This window comes from Pteropus alecto, unplaced genomic scaffold, assembly GCF_000325575.1.
Source record: "Pteropus alecto unplaced genomic scaffold, ASM32557v1 scaffold110, whole genome shotgun sequence".
In the NCBI taxonomy this organism is placed as follows: domain Eukaryota; kingdom Metazoa; phylum Chordata; class Mammalia; order Chiroptera; family Pteropodidae; genus Pteropus; species Pteropus alecto.
This window is the reverse complement of record NW_006431920.1, coordinates 10,398,487-10,414,452: the sequence shown is the minus strand read 5'-3', so window position 1 is coordinate 10,414,452 and position 15,966 is coordinate 10,398,487. Positions and strand designations below refer to the sequence as shown.

The window sequence follows — 15,966 nt, the reverse complement described above, 5'->3', positions numbered from 1 at the left end:
CTTAGCCACACCATGTGCTACTAGATCACAGGAATCTATTTGTCGCCTACCTGCCCATGGCCCCAGGTCTCTAAAAGAGCATTGTAACTTTGCCAGCCCCGTGATGAGTACCAAATGCATCAAGTTCACACATTAAACAAGACAAGGCCAAGGCCTAACAGATTCTTCTAGGAAAGATACAACAGGCCATGTTTAGATTTAGATAGTTTATTATTTACATAGAGTGTGAAAAGAAGAATCAGCCAACGGTGTCAGTTCCCTGAGATCCTTGTCCCACACATGTAAAAGAACAACCCTGAAATAAAAGGGGTCTGATCACTGCAATTTAAGTTGTGGGGTACCCTGTAGTTGAGGAGCCCCTTTCAGACTGCAGTGACTTGGTTTTATATTCTTCAACTCTTTTCTGATGGGGTGGGGCAGAAAACCCACACCTCATCAGAACCCACAGAGCATGAGAAATTGTCTCATGATAATCTCCTAAGGAACTTGAGAAGTGAGTACAAGGTGGCCTCAAGGCAGCTCCTTGCAGGCATCCAGGCTTCTAGCATCTGGGAGGGTCACAGGGCAATCAGCCTAAAGACTCAGAGAAGGCTGGTTTCAAGGCTCCCTGTATTTGGATACATGCCAGGTCAGGAGGGTACCATGGTGGAGCTATTACCCAACAAAGTGACAAAGCTGTTAGTGTTGGGGCCGGAGCTAGAACAAAATCTACTGCCAAGTAGTCCCTGACCCCTTAACTGATACTGCCAGCTGTGCATAACTGAGCTGAGATAAAAACACTTGACAATGAGACAGCCACTTTTTTTCCTATGAAAATTACCATTGTTTAATCAGAAAATATAAAGACACAAAATGAAGAAACTCCAAGTCTTCTATAATCTTGCACACGTCAAAATGCCTTGTATGCATAGGCGCTTAATAAGCGTTTGTGAAATGAATCCGTAAATACACACGTAACCTTGGGGGTAAGTAAGCATTGTCCCTGCTTGTTTGTCCTTGGTGAATAGGCATCCACACTTTACCCATGTGTCACCTACAAATATATGTGTTTTTAAAAATGAAAGCATACCATATATTCTCTTTTGTAATCTACCACTTACTAAAAAATACATATGGCTATCTTTCTATATCAATTAACACTTTTATAACAGTTTTTAATGAATGAATTCAACACTCTCCCCCTTTGGAGTCTCACCTGGAGGAGGCCAGCCCTCCCATTCATCCTGGAAAGGATCCCCGGGGAACTCTGTTCTGAGAAGTGGTACTTAGAACCTTTCTGAGAACCTTGGCGCTTTCTAACTGGCTCAGGTTACAGCCAGACAGAGCACACATCTCTCACGAAGTATTCTGTTGTCTTTCTAAAATAAGTTCTTATGTAAATAGATCCTTGGTAAGTTCCACTGAGTAAACTAACTGAGAGGAGGAATACAAAAGAAGAGCTAAGAAAACAAGACCTAGGCGAAGGGGGAAAAATCCCAGAAACCTCCAAACTGAAAGCCAGGAAGTGGCGCCATAGTCTTTGGATTCCAGGGAAGAAGCTGGTTCCCGAGAAAATGGTTATTGATCCAGTGTTTTGAAACATAACATTTTTTTTCTGATTCCAAGATACGATAGAAGTTTTGAAAAACAGATCACAGTATAAAGAAGAAAGTAAATTATCTATAAACTGTGACTCAGGGATAACCACTGTTTGCATTTTTATAAAAATCGTGACATGTAATTTTACTTGACCTTAGCAAAAGGAAAAGAAACCAAACTTCAGATAAATATTTTTTCAAAATGAGATATTTCTTGAAAAGAATTCCCTAAAATTAAATAGTGAAGAGACATATTAAGAGGTTTTGGGTATTGCAGAGTTTCTCAACTGGGATGTCTTTACCCCCATGGAAATGTCTGGAGACATTTTTGGTTGTCACAATTTGAGGGAGAGGGGTGCTAGTGGGTAAAGACCAGGGATGCTGCTAAATATCCTACTATGCTCAGGACAGTCCCCACAGCAAAGAATTATCCAGCCTCAAATGTCAACAGTGCATCTACGGCCATGCTACCCTGAACAAGCCCGATCCCATCTGATCTTGGTAGCTAAGCAGGGTCGGGCCTGGTTAGTACTTGGATGGGAGACCACCTAGGAAGACCAGGTGCTGTAGACATAAAAAATAAGGGAATTAATTAATTAAATAAAATAAAATTTAAAAAAATGCCAACTGTGCTGTGAGAAACCATGGTTGTTGCAACCATGGTTGTTGCATAGTTGTGAGTTGTGGGGTTTTAAATAGCGCAGTTTTAAAGGGCATAAGTTTGATTCTAGTTAGTAAGACAGTTTTCTCAGGGGTCAGCAGGGTAAGTGGTTGAAAGCACAGCCTCCAATCAGGTGGACTAAGTTTGACCTCTGACTCTTGCCACTTACCAGTAAAGTGACCTTGAGTAATCTCTTTGGGTCTCTGTCCTCATCTACAAAATTGTACTAATGTTAACCTTCCTCATATTGCTGTAGTGAGGACTGAATGAGCTAACGTAATTAAAATGCTTGGAACAGTGTCTGGTATATACTAAGCTCCATGAAAATATTTGCAATTATTATTAATAGTATTTGTTATTAATATCTTAAACCAAATAGAATACACAAATTAAACTTACTTTTAGAATAATTCTTCTAAGGAATTTAGCGTAAAAAAATAGATGATATATTAAGTTCTTTTTAAATGGAAACGTTAAGAAAAATAAACGAAATGAATATCTAGGGCCCACTTCTAAATCTAAGGAGTATATACATGAATTCAGAGGTTCAGCAAGGCTTTCCTGTTTTCTAGAGTTACCTGATCAACGGCAGGTGACTTATTGTTTCCCAAACGCTTTCTTTTTTTTCCCCTTTAGACTGAAAAAATTTGAATGCATTCTCATGGTTCAAAACTCAAAACAATAAAACAAGATATACATTGCACGGTCTTCCTCCCACTGCTGTCCCCTCTTCCCTCCCCTAGGTAATCACTTTAATTAGTTTCTGATGTATCAATCCACCTTTTTCCATACAAGTAAATGGAAATCCTGTGTATTCTTATTTAGCCCCTCTTTCTTAGACAAAAGATGTCATGCTTCCCCATTTAACAATGTATCTTGGCTACCTATCCATTTTTTCCATATTACAATCTATCATTTCATATTAGTACACAAAGAGCTGATTTATTCTCTTTTAAGGTGATACAATATTTCATTATATAGATGCCCCATACTTTGTTTATAAATTTGTTTGTAATTTTTATAGATGTTAGCAAATTGTCCTCCATATAGGTTTGTGTTGTTTTAGACTTCTACCAGTAATGTATGAATATGCCTGTTTCTCTCCAGGAATCATTGTAGTCTATAGACAACCAACTTTTCAAAATCATAACACACCGGCAGGCATTACTGGGAGGTAGAAATGGAAACAAGCCTAAATGGACATTGGGGTCTTGTCAAAGCTGCATCCCTAGGAACTGGCAGAATGAGCCATTAGGTCAGGGTGGGTTCTGGGCAATTGTGTAATATATTGAGGGCAATCGTGTCGCATTGGTCCTAGAAGAATTCAGTTTTTAATGCCAATAGTAAGATCCAGTAAGACTGGTGTTTTTCTAGACTATGAGTTGGGCGAAGTTTCCGTCTATAATTTGAATGATAGATCTCTGCAATTTTGATGTCTCTTTTACAGAAGTCCTTTAGCCCAGTTTCTACACTGGAGCAGATTCTGAGCCTCTTAAAACCTCTTAGTAACATTGTGAGAGATGAAGTTCCTAGGAAACTATTATGTTTCATTGTTTTTCAGTTTGTGGGTATAAATTAGCCCATAAATTTAGTTTCAGTATTTGTGGATTCTTTTTACGTTTCAGCCCCACCCCTGGCCACCAAACCAAAATATTTTCTCCCTCATTTTCAATAAGTATAAAAACATTATAGCAATTTCACAGATGCTATGGTATCAATTTTCAAATGCTTTAGAAATTCTAACATAAAATATTTAAGAATTACATTACCTAACACAACGAATAATTTTTTTTTTTAATTCAAACCACTGAGTTCCTATCTGGATTCTGACTTTCTCATTCAGCTTCTTATTTTCCCTGGAGTTTATAAACGTGTTTCTTTTTTCTTGTTGATTGTATGAGATATTTATCTTCATCTTGTTAACAACAAGCTGCACTAAATTTGAATGCTTCTATTATATCTCATTGAAAGGCTTAGTTTTTTAAAAAGCTTAGGCCCCAAGTATTTACACCTCAACATACTTCAGTTTGCCACTGTAACCCAGGAGCCCCAGGCCTGGAACTTGCACCTGGGTTTATATATTCTGGGAAAACCACCGGTAGGACTAGAGGGGTGAGGGAAGGAAGCTTTAGCAGAAGAGGCTCCTTCTGACCAAGTGCAAACAGAGCATTTATGCTCACAAGCAGAGAGAGGGGTCATCTCACCAGGGGAGCAGCCAGCTATCTTCTCCAATGGATTGGAGCAAGATGCGCTGCTTAGTTACAGAAGCAGATAGCGTCCATGAGAATGCGGACCTGCCACCTTCTTGAGCAGAGCAAGCAGGTAATGTCCACGGGAACAGCAGAAAACGTCCTCAGGAGCAGGCACTGTCTAGAACTCTTTGTGCCCTGCCTTCCTTATCGCTGTAGGCCAAGAAGCCATCTGTCTTCTGAGTGCGTGGAGGGGCTATGTTCTGAGTTAATCCTATATCCCATTTTTCTGAAAATCTCTTTCTCTCAAGGACCTCAGCTCCCCCAGTTCCTCCAGTTACACCAGATACTCATTGCTCTCAATATTCTAACACCTGTATGCCTATTTTTTTCAGTGTTCTTCTTTTGGAACTATAGGCTATCCCAGTGCCTACCTCCTACACAATGTGATTTTGCCCAGCCCACTTGCTATGGTGTAGCCATCAGAACTCCTCCATCCCATCTTCTCTCCAGGAAGTGTCTGTCTGGCTGGGCCATGGTTATTTAGCTTTGGTTGAATCCCACAGGTGCTGAACAAGGCCAAGTATGGTCCAATGTGGATAAACCGCATAGGGTCTCAGACTTACGTTCACCTGGCCAGTGCCCCACTCCTGGAGCAAGTGATGCGGCAGGAGGGCAAGTACCCAATACGGGACGACATGGATCTATGGAAGGACCACCGGGATCAGCAGGGCCTGGCGTATGGCCCCTTCACCATGTGAGCTGGGGCCTGAAGGGACTTGGACAGGGCCCCAGAGGGCCAGGCCCAAGGAGAGTTAGTGGCACTGGGCAGCCAGTAGATAATGGGCAGGGTAGGATCTCCTTGCATCCTCTGAACCTGACACCCAGTCTAGAAAGCAGTGGTTGGGATGGGCTGAAGCCCAGGGACCATTTATTGTCTTTTCCACTGGTATCTTATATGACTTTGAACAAATGAGTTATTTCCCCTTCCCTGGCCTTACGTTTCTCATATGTAAAATGGGAATTTTCAACTACAGTATCTCCAAGGTAACTCTAGGACCTTTCCGGCTCCATTATTCTACATTATGGTTGAAAATATACCAACTCAAATCATAATAGGACATATCTGTTTATAGTTGACAAAATGTCATCACCATGTTTGTTGGGAGGGCTCAGTTTAATTTTTAAAATAGTCCCCAAATCATGTATTGTATGCTTCTTGTCAGATGTAAGTTTCATGGTGCTCTCCACCCACAGAGATAGATGTAAGTCCTAGTCTTGTCTTGAAGTTATACCTAGAAAAGTTATTATTATTTTGGCACTGACAAATTGAAGGATGAGCTGAAGGATGGGCTGAATACATTATATACCCATATACCAATTGAGGTAAATAATTGAGAATCACTGGTGATAAACCATTCCCAATGCCACAGATTGTAATCGGATCTATTACAGGTTTTTTATTTTTGTTTTTGTTTTTGTTTTTTGGCTATAGTATGTTCACAGAGCTCCAAAAACAATTAATGGCATTTTATTTTCTCTAGTTGCTTGACATCCATGTTTTAGTCATTTCTTAAGGGATTAAAGTTGATCCTGGTGGTGGTAATAGTAGCAGCAACAAAGATAATAAGTAACTATGTGTTTATGGCATGCCAGACATTGGGCAAGTCTCTTTTTATTCATTCTTTCATTTTATCATCGCAACCTGGCTATGAAAGAGATAGTAGTTTTATTCCCACTTCGTAGATGAAGAAACTGAGACCCAGAGAGGTTTTTGCATCTCTTGCCTGAGTTGACACAACTAGCGAGTAGTGGAATAGATCTGAACAGCACTACTATGAGAGAGGCACTCTTATTCCCATTTTACAGAAAAGGAAACTGAGGAACAGAGGAGTTCAGTCGCCAGTAATCATCATATTTGTGATTTGTCCCCTACCCAACCTGGTTCTAGATGCCCACCTTAACCACTTCCAGTCTGCCGTAGTGAGATTCTGAAGTTTTGTGCTTCGAAGATTCTGTCATTTAAGTTTGGTGATTCTGTCATTTAACATCTAAGAGTCTGAGATTTTCCTAGATTGTAGGGGTCTCAGGGTGGGAAGATGCCCTCTAAGCTAACCCCTCTCAGATACTTACGTTTGTGCTGCTCCTCCATTCCCTGCAGGCAGGGACAGCGCTGGTACGAGCTGCGCCAGGTTCTGAATCAGCGGATGCTGAAGCCAGATGAGGCTGCGCTCTACGCAGATGTTCTGAATGAGGTGATTGACAGCTTCATGGCTCGACTGAAACAGCTGCGGGCGGAGAGTGCCTCTGGGGACCAGGTGCCCGACATAGCTCACCAGTTCTATCACTTTTCCTTGGAAGGTACCTTTGTTGGGAGAGGGACTGGGTGGGCATGGGTCGGGGGTAGGTTGTGCTTACCTTCCTCAAAGCTTTCTGGGTTCTCTGTGCCATGACACTGCCTCCTGTGACGGCCTTTGTGCACTGCCAGCAATTTGCTACATCCTGTTTGAGAAACGTATTGGCTGCCTGGAGCGGTCCACCCCACAGGATACCAAGGCCTTCATCAATTCTGTCGGGCTCATGTTCCGCAACTCACTGTATGCCACCTTCCTCCCCAAGTGGACCCGACCCCTGTTGCCCTTCTGGAAGAGATACTTGGATGGCTGGAACACTATCTTCTCATTTGGTGAGGAATTCAGGAAAGGAAGTTAGGCGGTAGGTCCCAGGGTCTATGCATTAGCAGTTTCTCCCAACATTTTTGCCCTCATGTTACCACCTGCTGGTGTGGCTCTTGGTCCTTGAAGATCATGACTTTTGATCTTATACTCCCCTGTTCTTCATTGTCCCTGTAGGAAAGAAGATGATTGACCAGAAACTCAAGGACATAGAGGCCCAACTGCAGACAGCGGGGCCAGATGGGGTCCAGATATCTGGCTACCTGCACTTCCTACTAAATGGAAGACAACTCAGTCCTCATGAGGCTGTGGGCAGCCTCTCTGAGCTGCTCATGGCTGGGGTAGACACGGTGCGTGAGGGGGGCCGACGAGGAGACCAGGGGCTCCCAGCTCCCATCCTGAACAAATTCCCCATTATCCCCCACTTGAACCTGACCTTCGCCCCTCCAGGTACCTGCTTTTCTTTCTGTAACATAGATCTAGAACTAGAAGGAGGGCAGGGAATTGTCTTTTTGTAAGAGGGATTCATCCAGCACCTCCTAGAGCCTCTCGAATGGCTGGAAAGTTTCATCTCACATCTAATCCAATTCTCTTGCGCTATTAATTTAGATGGAGAGTTTAACAGGTTGTCCACCAGCACCTTCATCGTAAGATCTCTTTCCAGTCCTGTGTCACGTTGGCTTTCTCTCTGCTACAGTCTCCTCTGTTGTTAGAATGTGATTCTCCATCTCTGATGCTCATACTGCTGTGGAGTCACATTTAGCGTGGAGGGCCCCCATGAACCTCTGTCTTATTCTGCCATTCTCACGGCAAATTAGTTTCTCTCCCACATTCTGCCTTCACCCACTCACATACCCTCCCATTACCTAATTGGCTCTTTCCTGGAAATCCCTCCTCACTTCATCTCTCATTCTACCTCCTAGACATCCAACACACTGACATGGGCCCTGTACCATCTTTCAAAGAGCCTAAAGACCCAGGAGGCCTTGCATGAGGAAGTAGTGGGCGTGGTGCCAGCTGGGCAGGTGCCCCAGCACAAGGACTTGGCCCACATGCCTCTACTCAAAGCTGTGCTTAAGGAGACGCTGCGGTAGGCTGCTGTTCCCTGGAGCACAGGGTCTGTATGTGGGGAGCACTCAGAGACAGGAGTGGAAAGTGGGAGCTGTTGGGCTGAGGTTAGGGTCAGGGGTGAGATGGGAAGAGGGGCTTCAGGGACCAGAGAGGTGGGGTCGAAGCGGAGGGCACTCTGCTCCTCCTTGGATCATGAGACAGGCCCGTACTTTCTTTTCCCTGTAGTCTCTACCCTGTGGTTCCCAACAACTCCCGGATAATCGCGGAAAAAGAAATTGAAGTTGGTGGTTTCCTCTTCCCCAAGAACGTGAGTGGGGCTAGAAGGCCAGGGTTCCTAAGGTGCCCCACAGCCCTAAGCTGATGTGTTACCCATTCTTCCTGTGCAGACTCAGTTCGTGTTCTGTCACTATGCTTTGTCTCGGGACCCTAGCATCTTCTCTGAGCCAGAGAGCTTCCATCCCCACCGCTGGCTGAAGAGTCAGCCTGATAACCTCAGGGCCCAACACCCATTTGGCTCTGTGCCTTTCGGCTATGGGATCCGGGGTTGCCTAGGCCGCAGGATTGCAGAGTTGGAGATGCAGCTGTTACTGGCAAGGGTGAGTGGGAAGAGGCAGGTGTGTGCGTCAGGGAGGCCTTGGGGAGGCTGGCCTTGGGGAAGCATAGGGTGGGTGCGTGCAGAGGAGGGCAGCGGCTGGAGATCACAGACTTTAAAAGCCCTGTGTGCATTTTGTCTCCCAGCTGATCCAGCAGTACAAGGTGGCCCTGACCCCTGAGACAGGGGAGGTGAAGAGTGTGGCCCGCGTTGTCCTGGTTCCTAATAAGAAGGTGGACCTGTGTTTCCTGCAGAGATAGTGCTGAGCTGGGCCCCCGCCATCTTAGGGCCCCTGCCCTGGCACAGGAATTCCTGGCCATGGCTTCGTCTCTGATGAGGAGGGAGCAAAGGCGGCTGCCGGAGTCCAAAGGCTGAAGAAACTCAATGCATTGCCACGGAAGTGCTGAGATTCTGCCACTTTTATTGTTTTGTGCAGTTCCCACTTAGATAAAGAGCCATATCCTTGTCGCATTACTATCCTTGGGGGAAAATATAGAATAAAGGGACTTTTATTGATAATTGGAGACCATTGTCATTCTTTTTGATGACCCACCTTCCGAAATCCTTTCTGTTTGGGGAATGCCTTCTCCCCACTTAGGACTCTTGGTGGGAGGCAGAGTCACCTCCCTCCATGGACACTGAGAACGTCGTTTGCTCTCCCAGACCTCACAGAGAGGCCTTAGCTTCATCTGGCATTGGCTGAGGGCCTGTCTGAGCAGGAGCTGCAGGAGGCCCCCCAGCACTGAGAGCAGCACCCTATTTTGAACAGAAAGGACTTAGATATAGGAGGTGAGGTGCTACACAAATTGTTGAAAGAGCTCTAAGCTGGGCCTACAGGAATAACTCCTAGAACATCACTAGGGCATTGACTAGCCTGGAGAGCACCATGTTGGCCACACTCAGGAGAACGAGAGTTGGCCAGCTCTTGATACAACTATTAGCCCCAGAGCTACTCCATGTCTCTCAGGTCTGTGCTAGCAGAAAAAAAAAAGATGCTCTCCTTGCTCCTACCTATTAATACCCATGAAACCAGTAGTCACTGAACTTGAACCTCTGCTAATGCCTCCCGACCGCCCTTGACATCAGAAAGAGCAGGAGCAGCAGAAACGTGGCATTTGTCACACTACCACTTTCCAGATCTCTCTCACATCCATCTGAGAGCTGGAACCTAAGTTCCTCCTCTGACTCTAGCTGTAAGGGAATCTGGGGATTGTAGTTTGTAGCTTTCAAGCCTATTTGGTACAGAAAACCAACTAGAAGGAAAGTAGGTAGGTTGGCATTGAGAGCCAATGTATCATATCTCAAGCCTGAGAAGTCAGTAAGTCTCAACTTCCTAGAGTCCTAGTCTCAGCTGTAAATTTCTACTGAGTCATAGAAGACTAAAGTCAAGTTTCTTGTGTGTCTGTAAGGGTTTGAGTTTGAGCCCATTTTAAAAAGCATGTAATTAGTTACCCTGATTAAAATCCTTCAGCGGCTCCCCTTGGCACCCAGGCAAAATCCAAAGTCCTTACTGTGGCTTAGAAGACGCGTATTCCGCTACCTTGCCCTCAGCTCTTCCCCCTCACCCTCCCACCCAGATACTCCTTCCACAGCTGAGCCCAAATTCTTTGTATTTCCCTGAGCACATAATGCTCTCTCCAGGCTCGATACTTTGTACTTAATGTCCCTTCTCCTTGGAACATCCTCTTCACCAACTGCCGTGTCATCCCAGAGAACTTACTTTTCCTTAGGACTCAGCTCAAATGTCACACGGCTTCTGCAAAGCCTTCCCTGGCCTCTCTGGGTGAGCATGAGCACTTCCTCTTGTGAGTTCCCCTATTCCCCTCCCTTTACAGGACTGAGCACTGGGTGTGTTCACCTTGTTATAGACCTGACTGCCTCCCCAACCAGCTGTGAACCCCCTGGAGGCACAAATCAAGCTCCTTTCCATTTGGATCCCAGTGTTCAACTCTGTGTCTAACACCTAGGAGGTGATTATATAATGTTTGTTGAATGAGAAGAGAATGGGATTGGAGGAAGGGGAGGGAGGGAGAGGGGGAGGATACCGAGCTTTCCATATTGAGAAGAGAAACCTGGAGAGAATTGGAAGGAATTCCTGATTATACAGGTGTGTATCTCAATCCTACCTGTGCGGGGGTTCACCTGTGAGAGCTCCTTATAAATGCAGAGGATGGGGGCTGGGCTTGGAGGGTGCCAGGATCTCTGTCACAATGGCAACCAAAGCAGACTTCTGCCTTTCCCAGTGTGCTGCTCCTTCAGATCACCAGGAGTGAGCTGTCCAAGCCAGGTGAACCCCTCAGTGCTGGTGCTTGGGTAGGGGGAAGTCGATGTCATGTGGTTTGGGACTGTGGTTTTGTAGCACCTATCCAAGGGAGTCAGCATTCATGATCTGCAGCTCAGTGTATGAATGTGTAGGCTAATTTCTCATTAAACTCTATGAAGATCATGTATATCCATAGGATAAAATATTATTCAGCTATAAAAAAGGGATAAAGTACTGATTCATGCTGCATCATGGATGAACCTTGAAAACATTATGTTAATGAAGGAAACCAGACACAAAAGACCACATCTTGTATGATTTCATTGACATGAAATGTCCAGAATAGGCAAACCTGTAGGGATAGAAAGTAGATTAGTGGTTGCCGGAAGTTGGTGGTAAGGGAGAATGGGGAGTGATTGTTTACAGATAAGGAGTTTCTTTTGAATGATGAATATGTTCTAGAATTAGATCATGATGGTAGTTGCGCAACTGTGAATATATTAAGTACCACTGAGTCGCACACTTTGAAAAAGTGAATTTAAATAATACGTGAATTATCTCTCAGTTGAAAAAAAGTTTATGAAGATGAGTTTGTAGAAATAGTTGCCAATGTAAGCAATACTTCTAGAGGAGTATTCTGAGGCAGCACCGTACCGCCGTGCACCCACAGGGCCGAAAATCCAACCTCCAATCAGATCAGAAATGCAGAGCCAAAACAAGAGCTAAGCAGTTGCTGAAATAATGATATCCTTGTGAGCATTAATTAAAGAGCAAGGTATATTCCCTGACATTTTGATGAGGTGTAGACACACCTTCAGAGGCTCCTCCCCACTTCCCCCAATTTTTGCCATCATTCTACCAGATATAAGAGCTGAAGAGCTATTAACACAACTATGAAATCTTGCCCATAGACACAGCTCTGGGAAGAGTATCAAAGACTTCTACCCTAAACAGAGAAAAACAAAATATAGCACGGCCAAAGAGGTTTTCTCTTTATACTACAGGTTATTATTATATTTTAATTTTAAAAGATTTTTATTAAAATACAATATACCCGCAGAAAAATGTATATACTATAAATGTACATGAAATTCTTTTGCTTATCTTGGGGGTTGAAAATGGCCTCTGTCAGTTTATATTCCATCATAATGCCTGGACAAGACTCATTTAATGTAAATGACAGAATTACTTTCTTTGACAGTGATTCATTCCAATGCATATGATAGCTATAGGATGAATGTGATGTAATTAGTTCAGGTTTTTCCCTTGCAACTTTATCTCTGTAGGGTGAAAAACATAAGCTCTGGTTTGAGGGTTGGCACAAAGCCTATCAGTGGCAAGTGATGGGCCACACTTCCAGGGTCTGGGGTCTCCAGAAGTCACAGTGAGGCTCCCGTATAACCCACCCTGATCTGACTCTATAAGGAAAGAAGAATAATAGGATTTAGAAAAACTGCAGAAGAGTAAACATTAATTCAGCACAGCAGATATACTTTCTTTAGGTCGGTGGACCCAGGAGGGTAGAGACCTATGTGCTCTCAAGGGCAGAAGGAGGTGGAAAGAGCACCTTCCTTGGGCTGCCCTTTTCACCTAAACCCTGCGCTGTGACCTTTGATGGTCTGCTCATGCAGAGCAACCCAAGGCACCGCCCCAAAAGATGACCCTACTGTACTTACCCTAGAGCCATCACAGCTAGAGGCAGCCTGCCCCAGGCTCCTCAAGGACACTGTCACTTGAGTGAGCAAACACGCCCATTCCATCCTCCCATTTGAGCCCAAGACCCGGGACGTTCCCAGGTAGGGCCAGAGCAGAGCCAGCTCCTGACCCATGGGTTAAAGCAAAGCCGGAAATGGAAGCTAAGACGCTATGAGAAAATGCCTTCATTTCCTGCCTGACGCATCAAGCACAAGTGTCTCCACTCTGTTGCTCTGTGAGGTAAATGGGTTGGGAGCATCCTTTAGAAATATTAGCCTCCCTTTCCCCACTGGATAGCTAGACCTGCAGTATCCATTGCCACAGGGGAGGGGTGACAGAGCAGAAGCTGTCTTGGCTTTGGAATTTCAAAAACCTGACCCCCAAGGTAGTTGGTAAGAACTCAAGACACACGCAGTGGATTTGGAAGAATATAGAGAAAAAGGACCCCTCTTTCTCCGCTAGGTAGAGATTCCACAGGCTGGTGGGGGCTGGAGAAGCAAAGCGTAGACGTTTTTTGAGTTCCCGAGGAAGAGCTGTGTCTGAAGGAAGGGGAAGGGAACGACAAGTACCCCAGAGAGGTTCGGAGGTCATAACGATAGTAGAGTCCATGTTTCTTGGGTAGAGTCTGGGAAAACTGCAAGTTCCAGAGCAGAACAGGGCACTTGCTGTCCATCTCAGCAGATGGGCTTGAGACAGCCCCACAGAACTTCTTGAAGGCCAGAGGGGTACAGGGCCAGGAGCTAGAAAGTCCTCATGCCCCAAGAGCAGGCAGGCCCAAAGAGGCTTTGTGGTAAGGAGTGAGGGACCACCCAGCAGGGGCTATGCCCACCAGTGACCAACCAAGTGACAACCAGATGGAATGGGGATGTTTTAGCAGGTGCTAGCATGGACGGGTAATGATGACTGAGGGAGGAATGAAGTCTTACATGACTGAAAGCTTTCCCCTCCTCGCTGAACTTATCCCCGGAAAAAGATGAGAGAGGAACCTCGAACTGACCGAGATTAATTTCCACCACCTGGTAAAATGGGCTTCATAATAGAAATTACATTCAGTATTAGAAAAGTTATATTTCTTGCAAATTAGAGTTTATGGAGTGAATTGTACCTACTATGTAAGTAACTAATGTTCTCTTTAAAAGATGAAAGAGAAATTTCAGTGGGAAAACACTACGCACAAAAGAAACACCACGTGCGGTGTTCTCCAGTGACAGATTTTCCTTTGTGTCTTTAAATTCAGATAGTACAGGGATCTTGCCACAAGTTCGTGTCAAATGAGTGTAGCATTTTCTGAGGGAAACTGATAAAATCTAAGTTCCTGGGTTATCCTTGTTCTTTTTGTTTTCTTGATCGTTCATCCTCAGGATCTGAGTACAAGGCCATCGCTGGGGAGTGAGGACATTGTTTGCTGGTGAGAGCTAAGGAGAATGGAGGGAGGAACCCCACTCCCACAGGCAGCCCTACAAATAACTACTGCTCCATGGTGCCCCCCGCAGCCCTGAAATGACACTGCAGAGAGCGTAGGAGGGCAGTGGCCAAGTCGTGAGAACCACTAAGGCGGTTAGTTCCCCTGGGGGAAGAAGAGCTGAGACTCCCAAGAGCTGGGACACCAGTGGCAGGTAGTCCAGAAGCCACGGAATCCAGAGCCCCTGACTAAACCCATGGGCTGAGGGCTCGCTGCACCACTGGGGCCAGTCCCTGCCCAGGTAGGGGAAAGTGATGTGGGTGGACATGGAGCAGTTGGCCCTGGGGTAATCCCAGTGCCTCTGGTTCAGGGACCTCTAGGCTTGACTCAGCTGTTCTCCTTAATTTCATCCTCCCATAGTGCACAGGGCATTCCCGAGGGTTTCTGGGAGCATACACAGGGCAAGGGCAGTTAGGTAGGGCTGGAGAAGCCTGTGAGGAAAAGAGAAGGGAAGACGGTGACTAAATGGGGAGGGAAGATTGCCTTTCCGATAGGGGGACCTCAGTCTTGTCATCCACTGCCAAGTAGATGGAACCTATGCCCCCACCCTTCTGTACCCCGCTACCAAACACACTACCAGGAAAACGTCTGAGATCATGTCAGGTACACTGAGATGAGTACTTAGATAGAAGCTCACTCGTTTTAGTCTTAGTTCTTACTGAGCGGGGAAATTCCATTCAACAAAGGTTTATTAACTTACTTCCTTCCAGTAGTAGAATTCCAAGTAGGTGCAACATGAATTGTGAGAAGGCAGGTCAATCTCCCTAGAGCACCTGAAGTCCCATCGCACTGCCTTGCCTTTATCCTGGCCCCTGTGCACCCCTCTTTTGAGGGTCTGCACAACCTCGACTGAGAATGGAACAAAATGGTGGCCCCACGGTGTGTCCTGATACTTGTAGTTTTCATGGAGCTCTTCAACTATGAGCTGGGCCACTCCCATCCTCAGGGTGCCCCAATCTGAGATCTGGGAGCCCAGTAAGACCTAGGGGCTGGTGCTGAGGCCAATGGCCCAGGGCAGAGCCTACCTGAACCAGAGCCGAACCAGCTAATGGGAGTGGGGAAAGATGAAGGCCAAGTCCACTGGCTTCCCTCATTGGCTTTGGGTGTAGAAGGTGGCCTGGGAGTGAGGATCCAGATATTCTCAGGCATTGAGGGTATCCAGGCCAGCAGGGCTGAGCACCAGTGCCTGAAGGATGTCGGAGAGGGACACCACGCCCAGGAGATGCTGGGTCTCATCCACTAGCACCAAACGGTGTACCTGTAGGTCCACAGAGGTTCGGTAAGGGGGCAGAGCCATGTGGCTATGGCAGACAACAAGGTTGGCACCAAGAATCAGGGGCAACAACTTGACATAACTGAGGGAGCAAGAGAGTGTCTCCTAGAGTTAGGGGTGGTTCTGACCTCTCTGGGGGGATTAGCTGGCTGTCGCCCATGGCACAAGAGCCACACAGACAGGAGACCAGTGTGGACACCAAGAGCTTTTCCATGAACTGGGAGGATAGGGCAGATGCCTGATGCGTAGGGAGAATTGGAGCTGCTCATGAGAAGGATTGGACCATATGTGTTGGGAGCATGTATGAGGGGCGTGGCGTACCTGCTCCCGGACAATCCGGTTGATGACTTCCTCCAGGCTCTCTTCAGGCTGGCAAGAAAGGACTCCCTCCATACACAATGTCCTCTGCCTCAGTGCTTCTGCCACACTCATGTCTAGGTGGTTGTAGGTTTGCTGGGCAGCCAAGTGCTGGGCAGGGAGGGAAGTACCGGTCTTCATCACCCCCTCG

At 45.8% G+C, this 15,966-nt stretch overlaps 2 protein-coding genes and 1 non-coding gene across 6 annotated transcripts in view; 2 read left to right on the top strand and 1 right to left on the bottom strand.

Moving 5' to 3' along the window:
- The window catches only part of LOC102883032 (sterol 26-hydroxylase, mitochondrial), a 30,809-nt gene extending 21,525 nt beyond the window's left edge, over positions 1–9,284 (top strand). Inside the window, exons 2-9 of one of the 2 annotated variants that reach the window (XM_006906713.3) lie at positions 4,994–5,184; positions 6,589–6,788; positions 6,916–7,113; positions 7,280–7,452; positions 8,026–8,192; positions 8,399–8,480; positions 8,560–8,769; positions 8,912–9,284. In XM_006906713.3, coding sequence (XP_006906775.1) covers positions 4,994–5,184; positions 6,589–6,788; positions 6,916–7,113; positions 7,280–7,452; positions 8,026–8,192; positions 8,399–8,480; positions 8,560–8,769; positions 8,912–9,025 — 1,335 coding nt within the window. In that variant the 3' untranslated portion in view covers positions 9,026–9,284. The remainder of the gene's footprint in view (positions 1–4,993; positions 5,185–6,588; positions 6,789–6,915; positions 7,114–7,279; positions 7,453–8,025; positions 8,193–8,398; positions 8,481–8,559; positions 8,770–8,911) is intronic. The other variant, XM_025043322.1, reaches the window with a different exon arrangement.
- LOC112475417 lies at positions 2,032–2,150 on the top strand. The gene has a single exon (XR_003044722.1). It is a non-coding gene; the product is annotated as a 5S ribosomal RNA (ribosomal RNA).
- A 5,919-nt stretch (positions 9,285–15,203) lies between the features above and the next one.
- Positions 15,204–15,966, bottom strand: part of PRKAG3 (protein kinase AMP-activated non-catalytic subunit gamma 3) — a 7,347-nt gene continuing 6,584 nt past the window's right edge. For 2 of the 3 annotated variants that reach the window (XM_006906712.3, XM_025043264.1), the window contains 2 exons: positions 15,780–15,926; positions 15,204–15,443 (listed from right to left, as the gene is read on the bottom strand). In XM_006906712.3, coding sequence (XP_006906774.1) covers positions 15,327–15,443; positions 15,780–15,926 — 264 coding nt within the window. In that variant the 3' untranslated portion in view covers positions 15,204–15,326. Of the gene's footprint in view, positions 15,927–15,966 lie in introns of all 3 variants that reach the window. The other variant, XM_025043263.1, reaches the window with a different exon arrangement.